This window comes from Mytilus californianus, unplaced genomic scaffold (assembly GCF_021869535.1).
Source record: "Mytilus californianus isolate M0D057914Y unplaced genomic scaffold, xbMytCali1.0.p SCAF_1, whole genome shotgun sequence".
In the NCBI taxonomy this organism is placed as follows: Eukaryota; Metazoa; Mollusca; class Bivalvia; order Mytilida; family Mytilidae; genus Mytilus; species Mytilus californianus.
This window is the reverse complement of record NW_026262581.1, coordinates 874851-902836: the sequence shown is the minus strand read 5'-3', so window position 1 is coordinate 902836 and position 27986 is coordinate 874851. Positions and strand designations below refer to the sequence as shown.

At 31.7% G+C, this 27986-nt stretch overlaps 1 protein-coding gene across 1 annotated transcript in view; it reads right to left on the bottom strand.

Annotated features, from left to right (window-relative positions):
- The window catches only part of LOC127717940 (uncharacterized), a 58630-nt gene that overhangs the window by 9563 nt on the left and 21081 nt on the right, over positions 1-27986 (bottom strand). The window contains exon 2 of the mRNA XM_052224169.1: positions 23011-23107. Within this exon, the coding sequence (XP_052080129.1) occupies positions 23011-23100 (90 nt within the window). The 5' untranslated portion in view covers positions 23101-23107. The remainder of the gene's footprint in view (positions 1-23010; positions 23108-27986) is intronic.

The window sequence follows — 27986 nt, the reverse complement described above, 5'->3', positions numbered from 1 at the left end:
GTAGATGAAAATGCAGGACAATGATGTTATGTACGGTCCTGTTTAAAATGTGGTGGGCAGTGGGGCAAACATTGAATGGGCTGTCCTTAAGAATCATTTTGAAAACTGTTGTGAAAAAACGTTGTTGTTTAGATGATAAAAAAGATGGAGAAAATACTAAGGCAATCAAAATCATTAGTAAAACAAAACCAGATAAAAACAAACAACGCAAAAACGTGACTAACACAAATCAATACACAAAAATATAGAAATTGAGCAAAACAACCCCTCCCCTCCTAAAACAAAAACCGGGGATAATCTCATGTGCTCAAGAAGGGTCAGCAGTTCCTGTCCAATAATGACACCTACCTAGTTACTCTTGTTTAAATAGATCTATGAGTCATATCCGGTAGTTAGACATATATCATATAATGGTGGATTTATAAATATCTCTTTTCTAACCCTTCAAATTCACAATATATAAAACATGTTAAAACCATTGGTACATGTAAGTTATCTAAACTTTGACCAAATGTGAATGTTTGGAATGAAATAAGGTTTTCATTTCCTGTACGATAGATAAACAAGACTTTCACTGGTTACCAACACAAACATTGAAAAATAAAGAGCAAATAACACAACATTGAAAGCATAAAACAACAAGACTCCCTGTTCATCAAAACTAGGGGCCAACAGGTGTCTGGAAGGGTGTTTATAATTTTGGCAAACTAGTACCACACGTGATGTTACTCATTGTCAGTAGAAATTCGGAGATTAGTCGTATTTATTCGTCATCTTGATGTTACTACAATCGCTGAAATAGAAAGGAGTGTGGCAAGGAGAAGATAAACATATCCATTATCATTTGTGACTCAGATGGTACCTAGTGGTCAAACAAATTCTGATGGCGTCCCGATAATTGTTCGAATGTTTTCATTTATGGGATCGTTGATTAAATTGTCTTTCAAACAGCATCCATATATCATGGAAACGCAATCCCTAGAAATGTATATGAACTACAAAGTGCAATTCGATAGACGAAATAGATATCAGCAAAGCCTTGACTCAGTTTTATTCATTTTCATTTTTTGGCGGCTATTTTGAAAAGAAATGCAGTCTAATATAACATCATGATTTACTAAAAACGATGGATAACATTTTATATGTTTTTAAGATTTGGTTCGACTATTATTTGCATTAATATATACATGGTTGTAAACTTTAGACTGATTGGCAGACATCTTGAAAATGGCCGCCATATAATATTTTTCAGAGTGGGTCCATAGCTTAAATCAACTACCACATATAGTTGTGCAACGTTTAATGCTTTATAACCAAACCCACAATTCTTCAAAAAATATGCACGAATCAGCTGCACTAATACTGAAATAGTATATATTACTGATAAAAAAATGTATTTCATCATTTTAATATGTCATTTACGTATCCACACGACAAAAAGTTTCGTCCTGCGACCGAGTTACACGTTAACTTAAAAGCACAAACCACATATTTCTTGTCACTTTGAGAGCGTTTCTAGCAAAAGACCGTTGTCGATAATCAAATGTTTGAAAATTTCAAAATATTTCGTTCTTTTGATGAATGCTAGTAAGTTGTCAGCAATATTAAAGTTTTCACTCACTGTTATTGACCTTTAAGCATGGTGCTCTGTTTTATTGTACAGTTAGTATATCTGATTTTTATCGGACTAAGATTTTTGTTTTGAATAATATTTGTTGAAATATGATGGATATGTAACGGTTGTTAAACTATTTTATCGGCAAATTGTACATTTTTCTTTTTCATCTTACTGCTTATTATATTTCTATATCATAAGCAGGACCTGATATCTTTAGACAATGACACAACGTAACAGTGCTGCAACGTCACGTGTGTTTGTCCATCAGCGTCAATTTCTCAATGAAATGCACGCGACATCATTCTTAGAAGCAAACAATTAAATATCACAACTTTTTGAACGAGTAAAAATAGTTTTACTCACTATTTGATTTTATTTCATATTATCAATAAAACATACAGATAAAACAAATAATCGATAAAAAGAATAATGGGATTTAATTTAACTACATGTATCTTCACCCGCTCGAATATCAGCTTTCCATTACTTTACGTAAACGTAATTAAACAAATATCAATCAATGTAAATATGTTTAAGCTTCTTGATAAGCAAAGCAAAGAATTTGTTTACGATTGTATGAGTTATGAAAGTAACATAATTGAATAAAATTGAGAATGGAAATGGGGAATATGTCAAAGAGACAACAACCCGACCAAAGAGCAGACAACAGCCGAAGGTCACCAATGGGACTTCAACGCAGCGAGAAAATCCCGCACCCGGAGGTGGTCCTCAGCTGGCCCCTAAATAAAATTGTGTACTAGTTCAGAGAAAATGGACGCCACACTAAACTCCAAAATACATAAATGAACTAAAATTAAAAAAACAAACAAGACTAACAAAGGCCAGAGGCTCCTGACTTGAGACAGGCGCAAAAATGCGGCGGGGTTAAACAGGTTTTGTGAGATCGCAACCCTCCCCCTATACTTCTAGCCATTGAAAGCTGGTTGAAGAGGAATTTAATAGACTGTACAAACTCTCAATAACAAAAAGATTCTCATTTTTTATTGAGAGATAAAACGTAACGTTATGTTTGTGATATTCTGCAGTATTATTAATTTGAATGAATATATCTTGATTGGAGTTTTACCGCCTTAACAGTCCGAAAGACTTTTATATAAAATGGTAGGAATATTTTTTAAAGCAGATCGAAATAAGTATGTATATTCACTAATATAAATTATAGTTATAATATTTAAACAAAGAAAACAAATAAAATGCAAAGGCAATAGAGATGATTACGATAACTGACCATTCAATTAAGACGAAATAATGAATACAAATTACTTCATTTCATTGAAGCAGATGCTATGGTTGAAGGACGGCGGATATGGAAAGATGATACGCATCACATAAAACATGCATTCTACTAATTACGCTCTTCGGCTCTTCGAAAAAGCAACATATAGCATTCATTCGCCGATTAGCATTTCAATTAAAAAAGGTCAAAATCCTGACCTATTGATATGACGTAGCTATACCTTGCTATAATAACTGCGGTTGTTGTATGTGTCAATCATATAATTTTCCAAGCAGCGAGGTGTCTAACTCGTTGTAATCTGTGACGACGTCCAGAAATTTAAGATTTTGTAAAACTGTGAACGTTGTTTCAGTAAAAGTTGTTTTATAAACATTAAATAACTTGAAAAGGTATCCGATTTGGTTACAAAAAAAGTATTTTTTCGGTGTCCTCTTTTCTGACCGTGTTTTAAAATACGCGTGAACAGTAGTGTAAAACGAACAGGTGCTCAGTGTCACGCAATCAATAGTGGACCGAACATGTTCCCCTTTAAATAATTTGTTTACGTTTATAAATTATCTTTGTTAATTTTACATGGAATGAATCTCTACACAGAAGTATATGAGAAGAATCATCTTCTTGATTTTCAAGGCGAGTACAAAATGTACGAAGTTGTACTCGTATCCCTGACATAATGTACCCACATAGTGACGTACAGTTTATACAAATATGGAAAATATTTTTAAGATTTCATTATCACAAAGTGTTGTGAATAAAATAAGATTTCTTATTTCAGTATAAGAAATTTAAATGTAGTGCATTAGGTTATGCTACTTGTCAATATACACATATATGTGTGTTAATATGAATAGACCCAGGTAATGACAATAGGGAAGCTATATGGGCTATTTCTAATCAAAGATATCTGAAAACCTTTGCTACAGATATGAAATTTAAAAAAGCATATTCTTGAAAAGTTATTTTTTTTGTTAAGCTCTTAGTGAATCCAGAGACTGTATTATAAATCATTAGTGTGTCACAAAGGTGACAACTGTTTAGAAGGAACATACAATATATATTGAAACAATCAAGAATATGTAAAGAATATGTATATGCATTTGTGTAACTTGCAAAGCCAGTTTAGGCTTCACAATAAGCTCTTAGTGAGATCATAAAGCGTGTTACAGTAAAAAAAAAAGAGAAATAATATAAATTATGTGATAGATATTTGGTATCTGAATATTGAGTGGCCAGTTGAATATTATCCTGCAAGATTTTAGATCTAAATCCTGTCAAATAGCAAGCAGATGATCATTGCTCATTGCTAATTTATTTATTTGCTATCAAAGAAGAAAATAAATCTGATGTTAGAATAAGAACAATACGATAAAAATGTTGCGAAATGCCAATATATCAAAATATATTAGTTGATATTAAATATTGAATAAGAAAGAACAAAGGATCCTCTGTAAATGTTTTATGACTGACATGCATCTGTCAAATATAAATTCCTTTTTCAAGGATCATTTTATGATGTCTGACACAGCAAGCATAATGTGGAAGGAAATAACAAAATATAACATTGCATGTTTTAGCATTTTCTCGAATTTATAAATGCAGATTTCAGATCTAAATAAACTTTGAAAGTAAAGTGATATTCATAGAAAAAAGAAGATGTGGTATTAGTGCCAATGAGACAACTCTCCATCCAAGTCACAATGTGTAAAAAGTAAACAATTTTAGGTCAAATACGGTCTTTAACACGGAGCCTTGGCTCACACCGAACAACAAGTCATAAAATGCCCCAAAATGACTGGTGTAAAACAATTAAAACAGGAAAACCAACGGTCTGATGTACATTTATTACTATATCTTTATGACAGATACCCTCGTATAGTTGAACATAAGACAATAGGTTTTTAAGTCTTATATCTTGCCATTGTTATAACATTAATTATGAATACAAAAGTCTTAGAATAGATAAATAGTAACTGTTTTCGGAAGAAATAGTTTGAAGTTATTGTTGTCAAATCAGGACACAATTGTAGATCAGAATCTTGTTGTCTACAGGGTATCAGTAATAGTTTACCACTTTTTTCTGTAAATTACAGTTTGAGATACAACTATAGGAATTAATTAGATTCTTCCAAGTAAGGAAGAATCTTTTCAAAAGACTTTTTTGAATTACAGATACGATTTTATAAATGTGCTAGTTTTAATAGGGCAAATTGTGCTTTACAATCTCAGTACATTACTAAATATGATAAGCTATAATATATTTATTAAATTGCACTTGCTGCTATTTATACAATCTTACAATAACAGTAGTTTATACGTGCTGTTCCTCTATTTTTATTTCCTGATGGGAATATAGGAACGACACGTAACTTCTACTGTATAAAATCGTGTGGACAAAAGCATGCACACTTTAAATGACTAAAAATAATTTGAAACATTAAAAAGTTTAAATCTACTATAAACAAATAAAAACACCAAAAAGTGTGCAATGCCACAAATGCCTGTATTTAAACGTTAACTTCTGGATTAACAGTTCATTTAGATATTTCTTAAAGTTATATTCCAAAGTCAAAGTCGATTATGACTATGTAAATTTTTCTAATCAAATATAATCTTCATTTGTGAGTTAAATTGACTGTTGCATTATTCATGTAACAATGATTACCTTTAATTAAATGAGTCACATTTTAAGAAACTGTTAATGTATGATACCTCGGAGGGTGATAACTAATGCACGTTCTTAGTATAGGACACCCGTACCACACGCGTATTGTTGCACCATATGAGTATATTCGCATATATCAAGTTTTTACCATCTTTTACCCACAAAGTATTTCAGCTGAACTTGTTTTCCAATTGAAACTATTTTCTTGTAAGTTATGATTGTTCGGATTGCTCACCCTATGTTATCAATATAACTGTACTTTAAACATCTGAAATACGAGTGGGAGGTTTAGCCAGCTATAATACTAGGCTGAATCCGTCAATTTCTGCAAAAAATGCCTGTTAACCAAATCAGGAGTATGACATTTGTTTCTCACTCTTTCTATTTGGTTTATAACGATTCCCTTTTTTCAGTTTTGATGGACTTCACCCTTTTATAATTTACTTTCTAGATCTGTATTTTTGTTTTACGCTTTAATAATAGGACTTGACGAACTTGTATAACTTGTATAATTAAATAGAGCATTAGTTGATATATCCAAATTTTGTATGATAATTCCAAGTATTACAGCACAAAACTAGGTCATATAGGTAATCGTCTACACTCTCTTTGATTAAAAAATTTCTAAGAAAAGACATATGTTGTTACTGTAGATAAGATATGAATATATTGAGAAAAATTTAAGAATTTATTTGTTCAGAATGGATTGGATGGTATGCATTATTGAAAAGAGATCATTGGTCAACATAAGTCAAAAGCTAATTAAAACAGGAGGTTATCCATATAATGAAATGAATAATAATACAAATGGCAGGTTGCAAGATTTTAAACCAAGTTAATGGTAAGTAACAAGACGTAAACATACTTTTTTGAAAATTCCGATTTGCTTTTGTTTTTATTTTTTTGTTTTTTGTTTTTTTGTTTTTTGTTTTTTTGTTTTTTTTTTATTGTGTCCAGTTAACAAAAATATAGTTTCTAATAGTACAGCTAATATGGTTGTAATGGCAATAGCGACACCTATGTGAGAAGAAAATTTAACTTTTTGAAAGCTTGATATTAAGTTATTTACCATGCAACCAGTTTTAAGCAAATTGCATACGAAATATAGAACTGTTTTGGTAAATAAGAAAATATATCGCAAGTCAACAGATCAAGCTCATCTGAAGAATAAATTTATATTTTTCACGGTTACATTTTATTATAATTGACTTCGTGAGTCATTGAAATGTGTAGGTTTTATTTCAACTAGACCACACCCACGACATCGCGGGTCCGTGACTGAATTGAGTTATCTAATAATGTATAAGCCTTATTTTTAAGGTGGATTTTTTGTATTGGTATTGTCATATAATCAAGTCATGTTGATTATAAGAGGCACGGTTTTCTCTGCTTTCAAAATCTTTCTGTTTGAACCCGTCGACCTGGATCTTAATAATTATTTGTAGTATTTATTATTTGAAAAACAAAAAGGCCTGGAGTGGTGTAATTTGTAATCAACATCATTGTCCTATATAAGTTATATATAAAGTTGAATTCTTTTTTTCGCCGTTTTTACGTCATGCGGGCTAACAAATTAGAAACTGTACCTACGTCATTATTTCAAGTCTGGAATTTTAGTATTTGTATTGTTATATTATAAAGTAACACTGATTAAAAAACAATAAACGGAAACAATGTGACAATGATTGAATTGAGTAGTGTCAACCCTGTATAATGACGAAGTTCAGGTGTGTTTTTGACCCGTGTATATAGCAAATGGTGGTACGCCTGACAGATGCGGAACGTACAGATTTGGTAATAGGTAACAGGTGACATATATATACTATTGGTATCGGTATCGACCCGGAACTTGTTAATTATTGATAATATTAATTATGTGGAAAACAAAAGGGTCTGGAATGGTGTAATTTTTATCAACACCATTGTCCTATATTAGTTATATACAAAACATTTACTATCCATTACTGACTTTGCGACTCAGTTTTGTATGCTTACAGAGAATGACTCTTGATAGCATCCTAATGCTATTTTTTTCAAATTCAACAATAGTATTTTACATGTCAAAACTACAAACTGTAAAGCTAACCTCGTAAATATGAAAGTGGCAATGAGAAGTAAGAACAAAGACTGATCAGATCCTGGTCAGAATTATGTTTATAAGCCGGGTGATATATCTTCCTGCTGGCTGTTGTTACCTTATGAGCTAGCCCGAAAATCAAAAAAAGCTCTGTGTGTTGTACTAGTACAAAATAGAGATCATTTAAAAAAACATCAATAGGTACCTGTCCTCATATGCATTTTATGAATTCCAATTAACGTTGAACACTACTCTGTCCACCAGAAAGTAACAATTAATTACGTATACTGAACAAAACTGTGAATTATTGAATATGTAACTGAGCCTTATATTTATTTTTTAGATCAGAGTGCTCCAGGAGTATGACCCTACATATATTAAATTAGGTAACCTGTGGTCACCTTACACTTATATCTACTTTCAATTGGTTACTTCTGGTTGTCATACACCTATTTATTTTGTTACCTCTGATGACCTTACCCATATTTATTTTGATGATCTATGGTCACCTACAACATGCAAATATTAACTTTGGTTATCTGCTGTCACCTAACACATATATTTACTTAGGTAACCTCATGTCACCTCTTACACATATTGATCTTTTTTACCTCTGGTTACCTTACACAGATATTTACTTGGGTTACCACTGTTTGTCTTACGCAAATATTTACTTGGTTACCTTGATCATCCTACAGATATCAAAAAGTAAAAAAACAAAAATACCGAACTCCGAGGGAAATTCAAAACGGAAAGTCCATAATCAAACGGCAAAATCAAAGCTCAAAACACATCAAACAAATCGATAACCACTCTCATATTCCTGACTTGATACAGCCATTTTCTTATGTATAGCTAGCGAAAATCTCACTTGTATGACATTCGCAGAAAATTCCATTTTATTCACAACTTTGTATAGTTATGACTATTCCATTAACATAACTTTTAAATAGGGAACACTTTAATATTTGAGCAATCGATCACATTAAACCAAACCTTTGAAATCTAGTTGTTACAGTATTCTACGAGTCTACATCTGTTTAAACAGAATACCTTTTATGTCATGTTTACTGTATCTTTTTATTTCCTTTTATTTTTTTATTTTGAAAAAAAAAAGATAAAGATTAATCTTGAAGGTGTAAAACTTTATGATCATGGTAAGGTTGTTCTGCGAGAGAATGTTCTGTGTTAGTGATTTGAAACTGAACGGTGTTTGTGCTCGTTGATAGTTAGAAATACGAAAAAGACGAACAAGACGATGTTGAAGAGCAATTCAAAAATGATCCCTATGCTGTTTCAGTATGTATTCTTTCAAAATTTTTTACATTGTTCTAATTGAATTCTTTCTTTTTTTTTTTTTTTTTTTTTTTTTTTTTTTTGACAAAAAAAAAACTGGAAAATGATGATGTTTAAATTAGGCCTTCTTAAATGTAATCTATAACTTAACAAAAAACAGAAAAATGCAAAGGAGTAGGGGCTATATTGGCCTAAAATGGCCCCAGATTTACAAAAAAATAAAAGAATTAAACCCAGCAGATTTTTTTCCCATAAATTATTAGAATATGAGTCAATGATTAAAAAAAAACTGTTTTTATCTAGCAAGAAAATGTTTAATGACGTCATAATGGTAATTGCAAAAGACGTCATAATCGGGAAAATAGGCAAGAATACTTAAATTGGGATGGTTTTCCTACATTTTGACCACCTCACCATGCTTGCACCAATTTAAATTTTAACATTTTGAGAAATTAATACAAATCAAACTGCAGATAAAGAATCATTTAGGTGCAAGGTTGGTGCAATAGTTTATTTTATAATTTTTTCATAGCCAAGCAGAGCAAAAGGAACAATGCTAAAAATTTTGTCAGAAATCATATTTTTATCAGTGTTGATATCGAACAGATTGAACATATCATTGATAGTGAACAAATACAACATCACATGCATTTTTGTGAGTTGAAACATGTATTTTCATCTATTCATAAGATGATTTTATTACAAAGATTAATTAATCAAAGAGTGATGGATTTCTCTAAGACAATTTTTAAAGACCCCACTGAATAAACTACACAGAGAACAATATCTATTGTATTTCTGCAATGGGGCAATAGAACTTACACGCGATTAAATAGATTGACCAATTGGAAATGACTCTGTGGAAATGTTTCGTACAGTTCGCAAAACATAAAAAATATTTTAAAAGATGTCACAGTACAAAATTTTAAGCGAAATTTTATACGACATTGAACTTTTGTTCTTTTTTTCTTGATTTGTGTCAAATCCTAATAGAGACTACACCTTTGTAAAAGTTTTTTCGATGAACCACAAGATACGCTTATTGTAACGACTAACCTTTCGGAGTGAAACCAATCATTTGAATGGTTTTCAAATGATTGATTTTTGTCAACTGGGTTTTACAAATTTAGATAATCTAACTACTGTTGTCTATAATTTTCCTCTGAATTTGTACTTTGCTTCCAATAAATTTAAAAAAATGAATGATAAACACTGATTTTGTAGTGAAAAAAAAATATTTACCAGGTAATTTTCCACCAAAATTGTACCGATTGAAAGCTTGGTTTTACTTCTTTAGCTTGCTCTTACCTACATGGTACCATGATGTCCAAGGTAACCAGTCTACAAATTATATAATCCGGAGTCAAAAGTCGGTAATATGAAAATAGTCTATTGCCGTCATCAATGAACAAATAAAAATATTACAGACAGGTACCAACGACAACCACTTGCTTATGACAGGCACATTTTAGGATTAACGTACCTGTAGGACTTCAATCCTTCCTTTATCAAGGACAATAGTGTAAAAACTTAACATAAAAACAAACTTTGAATTCAGTTGGAGAGGACTAATATATCAGATCGGTATATAAAACGGAAACTAATAATAACAGGCAAAGAACACAAATGACTGATCAAATAGTACTCGCAGAAACTATAAGCTAACATGTCTAATTTGTTTCACATTTTGTAAACTTGAGTTCACAACTTTAAATCTTATGCACAGAGCTTTAACAGTGTTCAAAAAACACACAACGTTGAATATTGTTTCCACATGTCCTTGTCATACGTATATATCAGTTATTCAAAAAAGACACGTTAAAGATGATATTTGTCAATCCGACTTAAAAGTAAAAAAGGATGGATATTGCATATAAACATGCATAACCTAGGACGAAATTTGAAATATTGTTTTGGCCAACACGTAAGTACTAAGAATCCTATATTTTCCCTAGTGGAGTAATTGGTAAGTTAATCTCATTAGCATGAAACGAAAACAAATAACTACATATATGTTTCATGGACTTCTATCGCTGTTCGAGCTCTCCTTCTGGCCTATTGTGCAATGTGGAGTACTCTCATCATTTGGCATCCATCGTCACTTGCACAAATACATCTTCTACTCTGACACCTTATCCATTCCTTATAAGTAGATCACAGTCTTCTTGGTGCCAGGATTCAATTGTGTATGACTGTTTTTGAAGACCTTGTATTGTGATTGTAAGAGTACATATCTGACTTGTTCTGTGTTTTTCCAAGATCAGGACTACATCGTACTAAATTATCTAACTACACAATATAACAGCAGTAAATCTTGCATACCTCCAATTTTGAAACTTCACCTTGAAAATCTTGATGTTCTATTAAATAATGCTTCAAATAGGCCTCATAGTATCTTTTGTCGAGGTCAGAACGTACATATTACCATCTTGAAGATGATTTTAGATTTTTGGTTATCTTACTTTTTGTTTTGACACTTAATACAATTGAAATTGAATATTAGTTAGACATCTATTTTTTCGGTTCGAGTGAATATAATCTTCATCATATGTATTTAAAACATGAAAAAAGTGGGTCCCTAGCTTTCCAAAAAAATAGTCTTCTCTCAAATGAAACAAATGATAGTTGTCATTTGTACATTGTTTACAACTATATCCACTCAAAATGTTTTCTTCAATTCAAACCACTTCTGGTACAACAACACCATGTGTTTTATGTAAATCTGAACGATCAAGTGTAGCTTGTTCCTCTAGCGACCCAAAATTTGCTTCAGCTTTACATTCAACAAATGCATGAAAGCCATTGGTATGGTTTAAACATTGCTATGAAACAAACTCAGTTACAGTGTCGGTGGGCTTCTGCTTGAAAATATATCTTTGGTATTTGCCAACGGATTGTCGAAGACCATTGAAAGTATTGTTGATATTGTTCAGTGTACTGTTTCCTCATTTATTAACCCAGAAGCCTCTTTCCTCTGCTCATTTTCGGTGATGCGTTTGGAAATGTCAGTATGTATATGCAATTTTACAAATCGTTATAAGCCTGTTTAGAGAGCAGATTTTCTTGAGGTTTCTTCAAAGTCTAATGTGAGTGGATTTTTCAATTATTTTGGTACTCAAATATACTATTTTTGTCTCATTCATTCTCGCTAAAATTCGCCTTGTAATTGATATGTAGTGATTGCTAATTATTTTCATTAATGGCTATTTTACCAATGGCAGTAAAAAGTTTATATTCGAAATTTCTCTCTAAAATTATAGGATATATTTTCAATTGTCATCTTTCTATCCACAAAGGACTTTTGACATTTCTGCAGCATTTTTTTCTTAAGATATCATACTCATTTATATGATTAGAAATGTACATTTAACACCCTGAAAGGTCACAAACGTGTTAGCATCTACAGTTTTGAATTTATTGTTTTGGTAAGTTCTAGTTTCAGGTTATCTTTTATGATGGCTTTATCTCCTTCCTTTATATATGTTTTCTGACTAATTCAACAACTTTCAGCACTGTTTTATTGTTATCTTCTTCAAATGGGACTTTTTGTAATTTTGGTACTTTATTACTAGAACTTGCGTTTTATGATCTAAAACAAAAACACCTTTTATCTTAATTGTAGGGAATATTGAACAGTAAATAGCTTGACATACATAATAGACAAATGTCACTGGTTGAAAACTGTATGTTGACATCAAGATGGTAGTTCATTCAGTGTTAACTGTTTTTCTTGCTATTAACATGATATACCCACACCTCTCCTTTTATCCATCCCTAGAGGCTTGCTTTGAGAGCAGGGGATCGAGGGTCCTATCCCTAGCCAAGTCAAAATTTGAATTAGCAGCTTTAGTGAATTCTTCGCTTAGCAGTCAATACTACTGTATGACAGTCGCATAAAATTCCATTATATTGACAACGATGTGTGAACAAAACAAACAGACATAAAAGGTAAAAATGTCAACAACACAGCAATACTATTTTGCTATATTCATAATATTTAATCATAAAATGAAAAAAAAATTGAGGGCATGTAAAATTTATTGGTCTTCTCTGGAATAAGCAATTAGCCGATTTTCTTTTCTAATGTAGTCATTGGATTTTAAAAACAGTTTTTTTCATTACAATTTTTTTTAAATTTATTGATATGTAAAGGTCTTAAATATCTATCAGTATAACTTCATATTAAAAATGATACAGAGAAACAGAACATTTCTTTTTACATTAAGTTAGTGGTAGGAATTATTTCACACAACATACCTTTAAATTAGCTGCCTGTCTGTAATACAAGTACACTCGTATGTCTTGAAATTTTTTTGTACAGTGTACACATCTATTTTTCTTGTGGTCAATGTTCTATTTACCATGGTTACAGATAAGAGTTACAAAACAAGTCATCAGATCAAGCTGATAAGAGGTTGTAATATATTAACATCAATTAATTGTTGCAACCTGATATCTCCTAAATTTTATGATGAAATCTGGGGTTTGTCCTATAACTATATATAGCGGTTTCGTCTGGAAATATCATACTTGACTGACTGAGTGTCAGTATATGATATATAACGTCCTAGGTATCATTAATCGGTAAAGTTGGTTCTACTAAATTGAGAATGCTCAAAATTATACTACGTCTTATATATCCGGGTACTGTAGAACATTCATTTGAACATTCCGTCGAAAATAAAATTGTAAATCCAAGGCAAATCATTGAAAAGTACGTGAAATCCAAGTTCTACATAGTATATATATATTAAGGAAAGTTTAGACTGTCAGAACGGGGTACAAAGCACCTGAGCAATGTTGTTAATATCCCATCAAATACACATTCTTCCAATACGTTGGATAACTTGTTATTCCGCCTTCAAATGAAAAGAATAACCATTACTTTCCTTTCTTTTATGATACGTGATTCTATATAAGTCGATCAACAAGCGCAAAATTGTAAAGCCATTATGGTATATGTACAAGAATATAAAATGCAAAACAGAATTTTGTGTATAATTAAAGTCACTAAAGAGTATAGAACGTTGCTGGAAAATAGAATCATACGCATATGGTTTATATATTCAAAGGTCAGTTCAGTTCTGATATGATCTTTAACACAGCAATCTGGCAAACACAGACCTGTCCTTGGGTATGGTCAGAAGTTGCTCATTTTCACGTCTTGTCAAAAACATATTAGTCCACCAGTATGGTCTGGAGCAGACTTGTCAATATTTTCTACAACAGTCCTTAAAAAGCAGACAGGTTTTGTCTACCAACAACGAATTTAACTTGCTAGTCTGTTAAAATTTCTTAAGGTAACATGGAAAGCAGTCAAAACATTTTCTCCAAGTTAACTTTCGTACAGGTTGGGACTGCACCAATCTGTAGCAGATTCATAACTCTTACTATGCTGAACATGGTAGCAACTTAAAGTTTGTTTCTATCAATCATGGATTTTGACACTTGTATTAACAATTCGTTAAATTTATATTTCACGGGCAATAACTCCTTTGTGTGAAAAAATGTGACATCTATATCTAAGCATGCTTAATATTTTTACCTATTTCAGTTTTGCTTCAATTGTTTTAGTATCTAAGATTAAAGCCAAAAACTTGTGTTACCCCTTGTTTTTGTTTACCTTTATGGTCATTTTCTTGGCAGATAAGAAATTAAAAACAAAAAAATAAACGATTTTCTGTGAAATACCTTACGGATAATTTCAGTTGAAATCTTTTGCAGCGGAATCAGAGGAAAAGATTTTTGAACAAATTTCTAACGGTCGACAGACTAAAGGGGTGTCAAAAACTCAAATGGCCTTTACAATGTAGCTAAAATAGACTCAAATCAAGAGTCAACTATTTGTAGATCTGACTTTATTAGTCAATTTTTACATTGAAATACTATCTATCTATAAACGTTTTCAAAATTAAAAAAATTAAGTTTGCTACAAATGGACATTTCAGGGGGAATAACTCCAAAATGGGTTATCTAATGTTTCTGAAATGGGCAAAAGTAGAAAAAGCAGTGCCCCTATCCACAATAAGGAATATTTCAATCGATTAACTGTTACTATCAAAGACCACAAAACTGCTTTGTCTAGGGAGGAAAGATCACTCGGGAAAGATTTTAGATAAGACAATTACCGTTACCACCAAATGGAATCAATGAAAAGGCGTAGTTCTAATAATTACGCAATGATTGTTGTAATTCCTTTATCAATTCTAAAATTCTAGATGTTTTCAGTTCATATTTCAGTGCTCTACATTTAGAATATATAAATACGAAGCCGCTATTGTAATTATTTAACTTTCGTCAACTTTGAAATTTAAGAATAAACTATTTTCAACTCAACAGTGGTATCCATTTGAGAGGTATAATCACGCAACCTCTGTTTTAGTTACTTATCTCTCATTACGATTCCTTTTGGATGCATATCTATGCAGTCTCTGTTTCTCATAACGACCCAGCGCCCTCGTAAGAAAGATCTTTTACTAATATGAAGAAGTTTTATATATTACACCAAATAGAATAAAATAGATTAAAATTTGGTTCATATACCACTATTCAATATTGTGAATAACATTATTAAGTTTCAGAAGATTGAACGATCATCAAGGATAACGATGTTGTCTCAGACATCTTTATGTACGTTGTTTGATTTTTATATAACGTTACCATTCTTGTTTATTCCCGGTTTAGTGTGGGTTTGAAAATGCTAATCGATTCCTTCATTTTTCTTTCCGTCTAAGAAGGCACACGAATAAAGTCGGGAGAGTATGGAATTGCGAAGGTTAGTCTTGGGCGCAGTTTCTAATGTGCCCGTTAGATATATTCTGGAGTGTTGTGGTTGACGGATCATCTATTACTTGTGTACTGTTAATCTTTTCCTAAAACCGCAAATTTGGCCAATGTAAGTTTCCTTATCTAAATATTGACAATACATTTATCAAAAATTAACTTACGTTCGTAGTATATTTCTATTTTTTTTATATTTTTTGGGATTTCATTTGACTGCAGGTTTTGTACCTCTAGCGGTTGTTCATTTTATTTCATAATTTAAATTGACGGAGTTTGAATGTTCTTATAGTGGAGCGGTAAGAGGAAAATTTTAGAAATGTGAATTACCTACATACCTCATGTAATTAAAATAGTTCATTTGAAAGCTTACATCGTCTACTTATATGTGTCGTTAATATGAAAACTGGTCCAATCATGCGTTGAATCAAGGTCAAAGGTCATCAATTAATAAATATAAGTTTCATCTGGAGAAATAAACTGCAGATTTTTTGGAAAATCTATACACCATTCAATGAATAATACAAGTAGTATTATTTATCAATGCTTAAGTTCCGACTTAGAAGTGTATCATATTTGCACATGACGTCAGAACAACGTATTCCATAACTTTTTCGAAGGTAAAATGTTTGATGGAAATTTCAAAGCCTAATAAATAACTGCAACTGAATGACCTTGATAGTCGACCTCGATAAATAGCATTTCTTGACAAGAAACTGCAAACTGCTCGGAGTCTGAAAAAACAAATATTTTGCGCCCGATCAGTAACGTCGAGCAAAGATTTTACTTGACAATACTCAATAAATCTCTAAGTACTTAACTGTACTTTACTGTCTCGACTTTAGTTTGGACTTACTTCACTTAATACGTCTGACTGAGTACTTGATAATCTTGGTATAGTCTGAATATGGTCTCGACAAATGCTACAAGTATTAACGAGGTTGCATTTCGACATTTTACCGATATCACAAAAACATGAAGTGAAATAAATTCCACTCTATGCATGAACGATCGTCAGAATTTCGGTGACAACTGGGTCAAAAGATGAAACAGTGGCGTGTACTGGGATAAACCATCTGTTATCCTTCAAGCTGTCAATGGAACTAGTCTGAACTTTTTGATTTTATAATTTAAAGCATCAGGTAAAAAACATTGCATCAGCATGAAACGCATGAAAAATCATTGTGGTATCTGCCTCTTCATGGTGTCAGCAGGGAGTAGGCTTTTAACCATTTTTGATTTTCCTAGGTTTTGATGTTATTCGAGGCTTTCAAGGCGTCGCCAATAGAAATGACGCTTGCAAATTAAATGTTTGATATGTCATGTCCTTGTTTAGAAAAGGACACTTTTGCATCTCTGTAGTGCTTCTTAAGTTGAGTCTTGAGTGTAGAGTAATTGAAGTAGGTTTTACTAATGTTATTTGGTATGAAAGACTGGTACATTATCAACATTGATGAAATAGCAAGAGTCTCTTTTTCACGAATAATGTCTTTGTCTATAATTTCAAATACTCTTTAGAATGATAAACTGCGTCATTGAGAAAATTTTCATGCTTTTTTGGTATAGCATATCATCGTCGCTTGCTCTAACAGTTATATCATTTAAATTTGATAATCTTGCAGCATGGTATGTAATGCTTTCACTTTCCTTTGGAAATTTTCTTGCAAATTATACAGTGACTTAAATGTATCGAGAGGCCAGGTCAACATTACTTTCAACCAACAAAGAATTGGACAAATCTGGTTTCATATCTGGTGCTTCCTTTTCAGTCGTGCTATTAATTTAAAATTCTGTTTACTTGTGTAGCTTTTAAAACAAGACCTGTGATATCTAAAAATGGTTCAATCAGCTTACTTATCGTTACATAGTTTATTCAACTAAAATTAATAAATCATCACGTCTCAGTATTGCAGCATTTAGCAGACTTTTTTTCTAGAATCTGTTGCTTTTTTTTTAAAATTCAGCAAATACAAAATTGCAGGTAATGTATTTGTCAACTCCAACTTCAGAGCACCTTTTGGTGGCATCGGAAGGAGCCAGTTTAACGAACTAGTGTAATTGTCTTTTTACATGAATGTCCAACAAGAAGAACACACCTGAAAACCAAACGTATCATACAATAATTGTAACTTTCACGGTTAAATTCAACAAACACGACAAAACAACAATAACTAATAACATTAATAAATCGTAAACAAGCAATACGCGTGAAAATAACTACGAATGACCATCGCAAAATTGCCTAATGTGGGCTGATAACTAGAAACCAGAACAACGTCGGTTTATGTATGACAAACATCCGGAAGTGAAATTTTAATGAAATGCACATGTTTTACCAATTATACTGCTTATTACTAATTTTCTTCAGAAAGTAAATTGAGTCGATTAAGTATTATACGACGGCTTTACGGTTGTACCTGTAAAAAGCACATTAATTGCACGTGCAAATAAGGCTAGGTGAAAATAGTGATTTTTGTTTTGTTTTTCCACAGTTTTCAGATGCTCTGTGCTTTAAATATAGTACTCATTCAAAATGTCGTTATAATGTATTAAGTTCAAGAGTAACCCTATTAACCAATTTAGTTTACAAATCATGTTTCGAAAAGGGTTAATTATGAGATAAGTCTATCGAAATAGAAGTGGGGTCTTCGGTGACAGTTTAATAACGTCAGTTAAGGTCGTTTTTAACGTCATTGTCACCACATTTGATATTTACGACAAACATGTTTTTTTAAGTTGAATAATCGATAGACTATTTATACATTAATATTCCATGAGGTATTTAGGTAATTAAACTCGTTAACTAAGCGGTTTTTTTCAACATTCGCTGCTCCACTATTATGGGACATTACTTTTATTGTGTATACCCGGTTTAGTGTTCGAAAATGTTAATGAATTTCTTTTCCTGGATTATTCTTTCGGTCTTGGGTGCCGGATAACAAAATGTATACATTTGGAACATAACATATGGAATTGCGGAGCTTGATCGTATTCGCCAGTTAGTTCAATGTAGTTTCCCTTTTTCAAATATTGGCAATACATTTGTCAAGTAATAACTAATATGTAATTTTTATATTTTTTTTTAGTTTCTTTTGACTGTAAGTTTTGTACCTCTAGCGATTGTGCATTTAGTTCTATAACTTCAACTCTTCTTTGTATCTGAGCTCATATTGATCTTAAATCAAATCTATTGTTGTTTTGGACTGTTTTAGAAACTGTTTTTACTGCTTTTTCATACTGTCTTACATCCTGTTTTACATATTCTTTTAAGAATGCAACCTAATCCTTTTCGTAAAGGACATGCAGAAGATAGCAAAGTGATATGCAAACTCATAACTAGAACCAAACTGACAACACCATGGGAAAAATAAAAAAAAAAGATTATTAGACAAACAACAGTAAACACAACACAACATAGCAATTAAGGACTGTTCAACTGGAACCCCAACGAAAATCAGGAGTGATTTCAGGAAGTCTGAGAGGTAAACATATCCTGTATCAAATGTGACGCCTTTTATGTTGCCCATGTAATTACAACATCGCTGACAACACTAATTCGGGGATGTCATATTTATGTATAAATTGTCTGTTTATAAATTTTGATATTGTGAAGAAACTGAGGTTGCAAAACCCTCAGGCAAAGTTTATCTTAGATGTATTTGACTATTCTATTAGGTCCCTTTTGATTATATAGATCTTCAATTGTTTCGGTTCTTATACATCCTTGGCTTTCAAATGTTCGGCTTTGAACGTTCCTGGTGAAGGTATATCCAGAAAAGCGCTTCGTATGCATGAAAGTTATAACGTGTTGTTTTCATTTTTTTCAATTGGGATTGTGGCTACGACAACTTGGTTAGCATCTCATGTTTTTACATGCAACACCCCCAAGGCAAATCAAGCTCAATATTATGCCATGCAAGGGAAAAAGACTCAATCTAATGAATTAACGCCTGTTTAAACATTTAAAGAATTAAAACTAGTACCCCTATAAGATAACTATTTTGAATCAACACAGCTATAGATAAATCCTACGTATACTGGTCAACAAATTCGTTATAGTGACAATACAACGCATGGTGTGTCGCTAGAGCAATACCTTGAAGGGGGAGATACCTGTATATAAAATCGTTTACAAGCTGCAATGTTGACTAGTTGTTTACAATGTTTTATCTTCATCTCAATTGAATGGCCAATTTCACTCAATGATTAGTTGTTACATGATATCAGATAAATGTACCAAGGACCAAAACTAATTTGTGCTTTTGTTTTTCATTCGTCGTTCCGATGAATAAACATAGAATTGATTAATTATGATGTTTTCTTCGAGAATCGTGTTTATTGCCTGTTCGTTTCGGCTATGCATGTATTTTATATATGTATCAGTCAGATCAGTTCATAAAGTTATCTAAACTTATTGTTCGCTGACCGTTTTCAGGGACTCTCTCAAATATGGTTCGTGAAATAAGTTAAATATTTTTGTTTATCATCGATCATTAATCATCTATTAATTATTCGTAAACTAGTTACCAAATAATCACCGATCCGTTTAGTTTCTGTCAAACCGTAACGCGAAAAATACAAATGCTGATGCTAAGTTTCAGAACTGACTTTGCCAGACCTCCATAGACTCTAAATGTCATTCCCCCTCCACCCCCCCCCCCCACCCCCCCTCCCCCCCACGGAGTAGTAGGTACATATTGTAACATCACATTAAAAGATGTTTGGATAAACCCTTTTATGTGAGCACTTTTTTTTTTTAAGGATTTTGTCCATCCCATGACATCAAATTAAGACTTTAGCAACAATTTATACAAACAGGAGTTTACTGTTGGGAATAGGGTTTTATAGATTGGTCGATGAAATAAATAAGAGAGATATACTTAGACCGAAAGATATCTGCTGAAGTTTTACGCGTTTTGTTTGTGTTTTATAGACATAAAATTCACATCCCAATTTTTCATATATATGTTTTCTCAGAGGTAGACCTATTCATACATATCCTGATGTGTTATTTATTGGATGACAAATGTCGACGTTTGTTGACCATAAAACTGTCTTTTTACATATCGTTGACATGCTTCGTACAAACCGTTATGATTAAATCAAATGCAAATGATTTTAAATTAAAAGAAGTTATTGTCATTACGAATGAATATTTTGAAAGTATGAATATTGCTATAGAAATATGAATAAAAATTATATCAATTTACTCTGATGAACATGTTTAATAAGTAACGAAATTTAAACAAAGTTATTTTAGCTACCTACTTTGAAATTCACATTGTCATTCTCTAAATTATATTTAGGACGAATAAATTATTTCAAGAACACTGCATTCATTATCACTGAACTAGTATATATATTTTTTTAGGGGCCAGCTGAAGGACGCCTCCGGGTGCGGGAATTTCTCGCTGCATTGAAGACCTGTTGGTGACCTTCTGCTGTTGTCTGTTCTATGGTCGGGTTGTTGTCTCTTTGACACATTCCCCATTTCCATTCTCAATTTTATGTTACTTTCATCTCATTAGAGAATTGCTGCCGAAATTTGGAGTGTTTACAATTTTTGTTTGTCGATTCAGATTGTTAATAACATGATTTTCTTCCGTGATGCTCAAGGACAAAAAATTTAAAAGATTAAACAGTAATTCAAACGTTGAATAGTTGATAAAACCAAAAAGGACAATAAGTAAAGCCAAACCTTGGCAAATACCGAGGTTGATCAGACACATATGTAAATTTACAGTTGGGTGCAATGTTTATCCGAGAAGTTGCTAAATTTGAAGATACAAGTTCAAAATCAATGTTCGTTAAATTGAAAATTAATTCGTTGTTTTTTATCGGGACATGATCGTAAGCTGGACTACATATTAGGGAGACATTATTAAGTTAATACGAATACCAGTAACAATTTACTTATTATGTAAGTATTTAGGAATATTCATTTAAATGCAAGGTTTCCAGCACTATGCTTGACTTGAAAAAAAGGAATATAAGGGTAAGTATTTCATTATTGGATCCATATTGTTGTATTAAGTTCATACTGCTTAATACTCATGTTACATTACTATATATATTAAAACATACCCATAAGTTAAGCATCTTAGACAAGATGCATAGATGTTTAAGTACGCTATATTCAAAATGAATCTCTACTTTTAAAGTTTAAGTAATAGCATTGCATAATAAAAACGATCTTGAAAACTCTCTATATTTTTTGCCATTGAAGCGGTTGGAAGACAGGAAAGAAAACATTGCCGGTGTTTATAATGTATAATGTACTAAAGCTCTTACAAATATTTCTTTTTTGTCAGAAATATTGGATATTTTATTATTCGAAACATTGATGGTAAACTTCTGAAAGATTTAAAGAACATCGGACGTTTTCGTCTTTCGCATCATTGGTGGATGATGGCTATCATGTCGTATTATCGATAGAACAATGCGCCAATCGTATTCGCATAAAAAACACCAGTTACATTTTCGTAGGTCAACAGATCACAGGGGAAAGTATATTTCAGCCGGTGTGTGTTTTTGTTTTCTTTATTGGAAGAATCAAATTACCTTTGCATTTTAGATGCAATTGGGAACAATTAAAATATTACTCATTATTCCGTTTATTTTTTTTTTTATTTGTTGATTCGTGTATCAACCTTGATTTTAAATTCATAATGTTAGTAACCGTCCAATACCGTGATCTCTAAAATAAACAACGATGAATATACACATACTTCACTTTAGATAAATTACGTATATATACTACAACATGTTTTTAATTGTTGGAGATAAAAGATAATGTCACATATGTATTAATTGTGTAACCATTGACCAATGAATCTCGTCAGTGGTATGTTTGTTTATGTGTCATATTACCTCTCTAAAACAATTGATATTAATACGCATCTTGAGTACTATATTGTGTATCTCTTTTCGTGAATCTATGTGACCTAGAGTTTGGATATAGATACACTCGTCATAGATATCATTTTTAACATTATTAACATTTTATACGTTAGACGCATCTTTTGTCTACAAAAAACTTATCAGTGACGAACGAATCAAAAACATTCAACAGGCCAAATAAAGTAGAATGTTGAAGAGCATTAAGACCCCAAATTTCGAATGGTTTTACAGATACATGTATAAAGTGGAATTCATTTTGTTGGATTCGAAATTTCTCCATGTTGACGTATACTACAGAAAGAAGCGGACGATACAGAAGGAATATTAAAGACAAAAGTGAAAACACCAAGACAAAATACAAAACAAAACTAAACATTTAAAAGACAAACAGCAGTCTACAAAAACATATTAGTACTTACTAGTATCGATCTGTTCTTCCATGAAATATAAAAGTATATAACAGCAGCCAGTAAAACTAGTGTTACGTATTCTTGGCCTTTATATCTCATAATTGACCTATATTATAACAAAATGAAAACAAGATACTAAAATCACATATTCATCAATATAGATCCGCAACAATGCATTTTAAACACAGCCTACTTAGATAAATAAAACAAAACATAAGTGATTCTGATGTTTTGAAGGTGTTGTAAGAAGATTACAAAATGTACACAGTGAACGGATTGTAAGGGAATGCATGTAATAAGCAAAAACATAAGTAAGGACTTTGTTAATCTGTCACTATAAAATAATAATCAAGCAAACAATACAAAAATTAGGACTGTCTATCTGAAGTGTATTGCTTTTAATCTACAAATGTTTTTGAAAGTTGAATAGTTTTGATTTTTAAACACCTGTCTCAAGAGAAAAAAAAAAAAAAAAAAAAAATCAACAACAACAAGGAAAAAGACAAAAAACAAATTCTGATTATAAACTGACAAATTTCAGCCTACTTGTATCACGTCGATATTTTCATATAACAAACCAGTCAATATTTGAACTGTTAAAGATCAAATGAATAAATGCAATACTATTATAGTAGTCTATTGATGTTCAAAATCTCGTAAAGCGAATAAGAATACAAGGATCAAGGTTACAAAAACAAACTGAAGGAATTGCATCAACTCTAAAATGATCGAGACCGGGTGCGTCGACGTGCTATATGCTTCATATGCCATGTGTATCAACCCTGGTTAAAAAAAAATCAGAGTACCCTTGAGTATGCAACATTTTTGAAAATGCTCTTCAAACGTTCCATGTGATTATCAACTGTATGTAAACTACTAGACTAAATTTTTTGTCATTCAATTTTACTATTGATGTTGCTTTTTCCATTATTAAACGAAACACTTAAGACTGGATAATTTATATTTAAAAAAGTAAAAGACAAAAATATCGATTTGCAAAATAAAACAGATAATACCTTATCAACTTATTAATACTGGTTCTCTGTAACTATTTAAACTCTTACATAGGGAGTGTGGCACACATGGTCATCGATTTTCTTCAAACTTCACACACTTCCTAGTCTTGATGAAACAAACAAAAAATTGCAAAATTTTGGTTGCTATGCATATCGGTTGCCATAGCAACTGATGACCAGTTTTACCTGTTCTGGATATCTATGATTTAAGCTGAAAAAGGCTATTTTCAACATAATTTTTCATAGTAAATGAATAAGTGAAAGAATAATTTTTTATGATTTTATTGAATATATGCATTTTATTAATGTAATTTAATAACTGATATTTTCATATCAATTTCCAATCATAACCACATATACCCCCCTTTTTATGTGGTTTGCATTAGGTAAAAATACCCTTTTGAGGTCATTTTTGAATGCTCACCAAATTTTTTTGCGGACACCTGAGTAAAAGTCAACCATGAATTCATAAATACAATAGTCTTATCTAATCAATGACGCGAAAAAGTCATGGGGAAGTATGTTTCATTATTTTGTTACCATGGATACAAAATGCTTAGTTTTAATTTTTTCAGAAAAAAAAATTGAAAAATTTTGAAAAAAAATGTTTTAAAACCTAATTCTGCAGTCAGAAAAAATAAATAAATATACAATTTGTAGAAATTATTGTAATCATCAAAATTTTAAACATATTCATATATAACGGTATTATAGTTTAAACTGTGTTGCTATGGAAACAATTTCATGATGATACACAAGTTTAAAACAATTTTGAAAAAGTTTCAGTTAGTTTCTTAAATGTGCACAAAAGTACGAAAACTAAAACACTTATCAAGTTTCATTGTATACACACATGTGTATATAATAATAATTTTGCTAGTATAGTATATCGATAATGGTGTTACCACTTGAAGGAAACAAACACAATTTCTCTAATCTGGATAAAAGTGCTGATTATGAAGAAATTACAGTCTAATTTCATGATCATGAAAAATATACAAGAAAAACATTTACTTAATCTAGAAAAAACAAATAAAATCATTTCAAAAATTATATATATTCAATTGTGCAATATTTGCCATTGAATTCGTTGCCATGGAAACAAGCAGTCCATTTTCAAAATAACGGATGAGTGCTGATTTTTACAAATTCGTTTTAAAGAACTTCGATACATATAACAATGAATGTATACAATTTTGCTTACATTATGCAGGTTTTCTTGTATTTGAGAAATATTAATAATATTGCAGGCATTATTCGTGTAAGTGTTGCAATAGAAACAACAAATTATACGCATAAACTTAGAAAACGCTTTAAAATAGACTAAATCTCTCATACAAAAAACTCTCTTCTGTAAGTTTTCAATTTAATGCAGTGTCAAAATACGATGGTGTTTATAAGTCAGTCCATCAACTATAATTATTGAAATGCTGTAGTGAAGATAAAAGATCAAAGACTTGGTGTTGACAGTTTGGAATTATAGCTTCTAGCTCCTACCTATTTATACATAATATTAAGAAGATACAATCAGAAAATTGACAGTTCAAGAAAGGCCAAGCTTAAAATTGTGTGTGTGAGGCACAGAAATAAATGGGGAGGGGGGGGGGGGGGGTAAGATTTTGTAAAAAAAAAATGATCGATTAGTTGTGGTTTGCTTTATGTCCAGTGTCAAACATCTCATGCATATTTCAGAAGAGAACAAAATCATTTAATTTAATAGGAACATTGTAGGCCCTGCTAGTCTAGTGACCAAAAATTAATTAAAGGTAATAATTTGATACAATTCAACACAATAAAAAATAGAACAAAAAGAGTCAGACGTTGATTCTCTAAATAAATGATAATTGACCATCTAACCTTTCTTTGTATAAAGGAAAAAACACCTACATTATGAGCTTTTTATTTTTCTTATTCATTCTCTAACTCAATGTTGAAATGGAAAAGCAGGCATAGCTATATGTTTTGAATAATATTTGTATTATTGGACGATGAGTTTCTATATGAAGATAATTTTTGAAATAAGTTGAAAAACAAACAATTTCAGAAAGGTCCTGCAATAGGGGTAGGCTTGGATGAAGGCGGACAATTTGAAATATCACTGGAAATCGGGATCAATTAGACAAGGACACAAATTTCAACAGGTCAACTAGGGTGCCCCTAAAATAATTAACGCAAGGGTTCTTCAGCAAACAAATGGCGTAACCAGCCAGGTCGGGTACAGTCAACCGTCGATCCGATGGTCCCTGCTATTCATCCGACATATTTCTTGTTTGCCGTTCTGGCCGGGGAGGAATTTTTGAGATTTATTCCCAAAGTTCAATTTCCCTACGAGGACCCGCGGAAAATCTGTCAGCGGGCAGCTGCGGGTCTTACGACGAGCAGCCGGGGGGTGGGGGTGGAATATAACATCTAGACAATTTTCATATAAGGGGTCCCACTGACTGCCTCAAGAGAGGGCCCGCTACATACATGCTTCAGTGATTCCATATGTTTTCAACCAAATGTTTCCAATGAAAGGCGGGGGTAGGTCCTTCGTGCCCCCAGGATCCGACTAAGGTAGCACTATCTTAACATTAGTAATAGGCATTGGATTATTCAAATTTGAGAAAATAACGATTATCTTAATGGATTTTTAGCAGCAAATTAAAAAATATTGACAATATGATAACTTAACACAGGGTAAAGTTAAAAGAATTATATATATGTAGCTGAAGGATGCCTCCGGGTGCGGGAGTTTCTCGCTGCATTGGAGACCCATTGGTGGCCTTCGGCTGTTGTCTGCTCTATGGTCGGGTTGTTGTCTCTTTGACACATTCTCCATTTCCATTCTCAATTTTATGTACATATAATTTGATTTTCACTGAAAGCCCATTACAGAAAGATGTTTCTCAAAATTAGTATATTGGCTTTCTTTTAACAAAAAAAAAATAGATTTTACTATGAAACAGAACTCAATGTTTATAACATATTATACATGTGACTTTTTGTCCGTGACTTTTTGTCTGTGACTTTTTGTATGTGACTTTTTGTCTGTGACTTTCTGTCCTACATTCTGACAGTTATCTTGACCAGGAAAAATGACTATATACCTATTTAAATATAAAAGGCTTTGCATCAAATTTATAGAAACACTTAGATTGAACCATTAATTTTATCAAATAAGAAAATATAAAATGATTTTCAAACATATTAGCAAACGATAAATTTATTGACTTTCGGATACATTTAAACTAAGACAAGGCTCTTGCATACCTCAAGTTAAGTCCGCGAAATTGTTTACTTATATTTTATGAAAATATTTTAAACTACCAAGATATCGTGCATACAAGGGCTCATGCATACCTCAAGTAGTCCTCAAAATGTTTTTTTGTTTGTTATGAAAATATTTAAAACTACCAAGATATCCTGCACAAGGCTCGGGCATGCCTTAAGTAGGACGTGGAAATAATTATTTACTGTTAAGAAAATATTAAAAAAACAAACTATATTGGAATTATCAACTTACATGTATTTTTGGCCTACTTCACACCTTTTTTGTGTTACTTTATATTTGTGATCAAACTTGTCAAATTATAACCGGTAATATACGACATGATTTACAACACAGTAAAATACAATCTACTACTCCATACTATAAAAAGTTTAAATAACCCCGTGCTCGTCACAGTACCCTTAACTGTTTTCCCCAGGGGTTTTTTATTATTTGATAAAGACTTTACCATTCAATCTTAATGTTGTTTTTTGTAATAAATTTTAAACAAATCCTATAAGATATAAATAAGTATTAGGTAGTACAACATTCAGGACACAGTCAACGTTGGTGAGGTCAAGTTTTTTACCCAAAAACATATATTTTTCCTGTATTTTTTTTAATAATATAAAATAACACAGAAAGTTTCATCGGTTAGGTCATTGATGTTGTTGGTCAGTTTATTGTCAATGTTAGAAAGGTCACTTTTTCGGAATTTT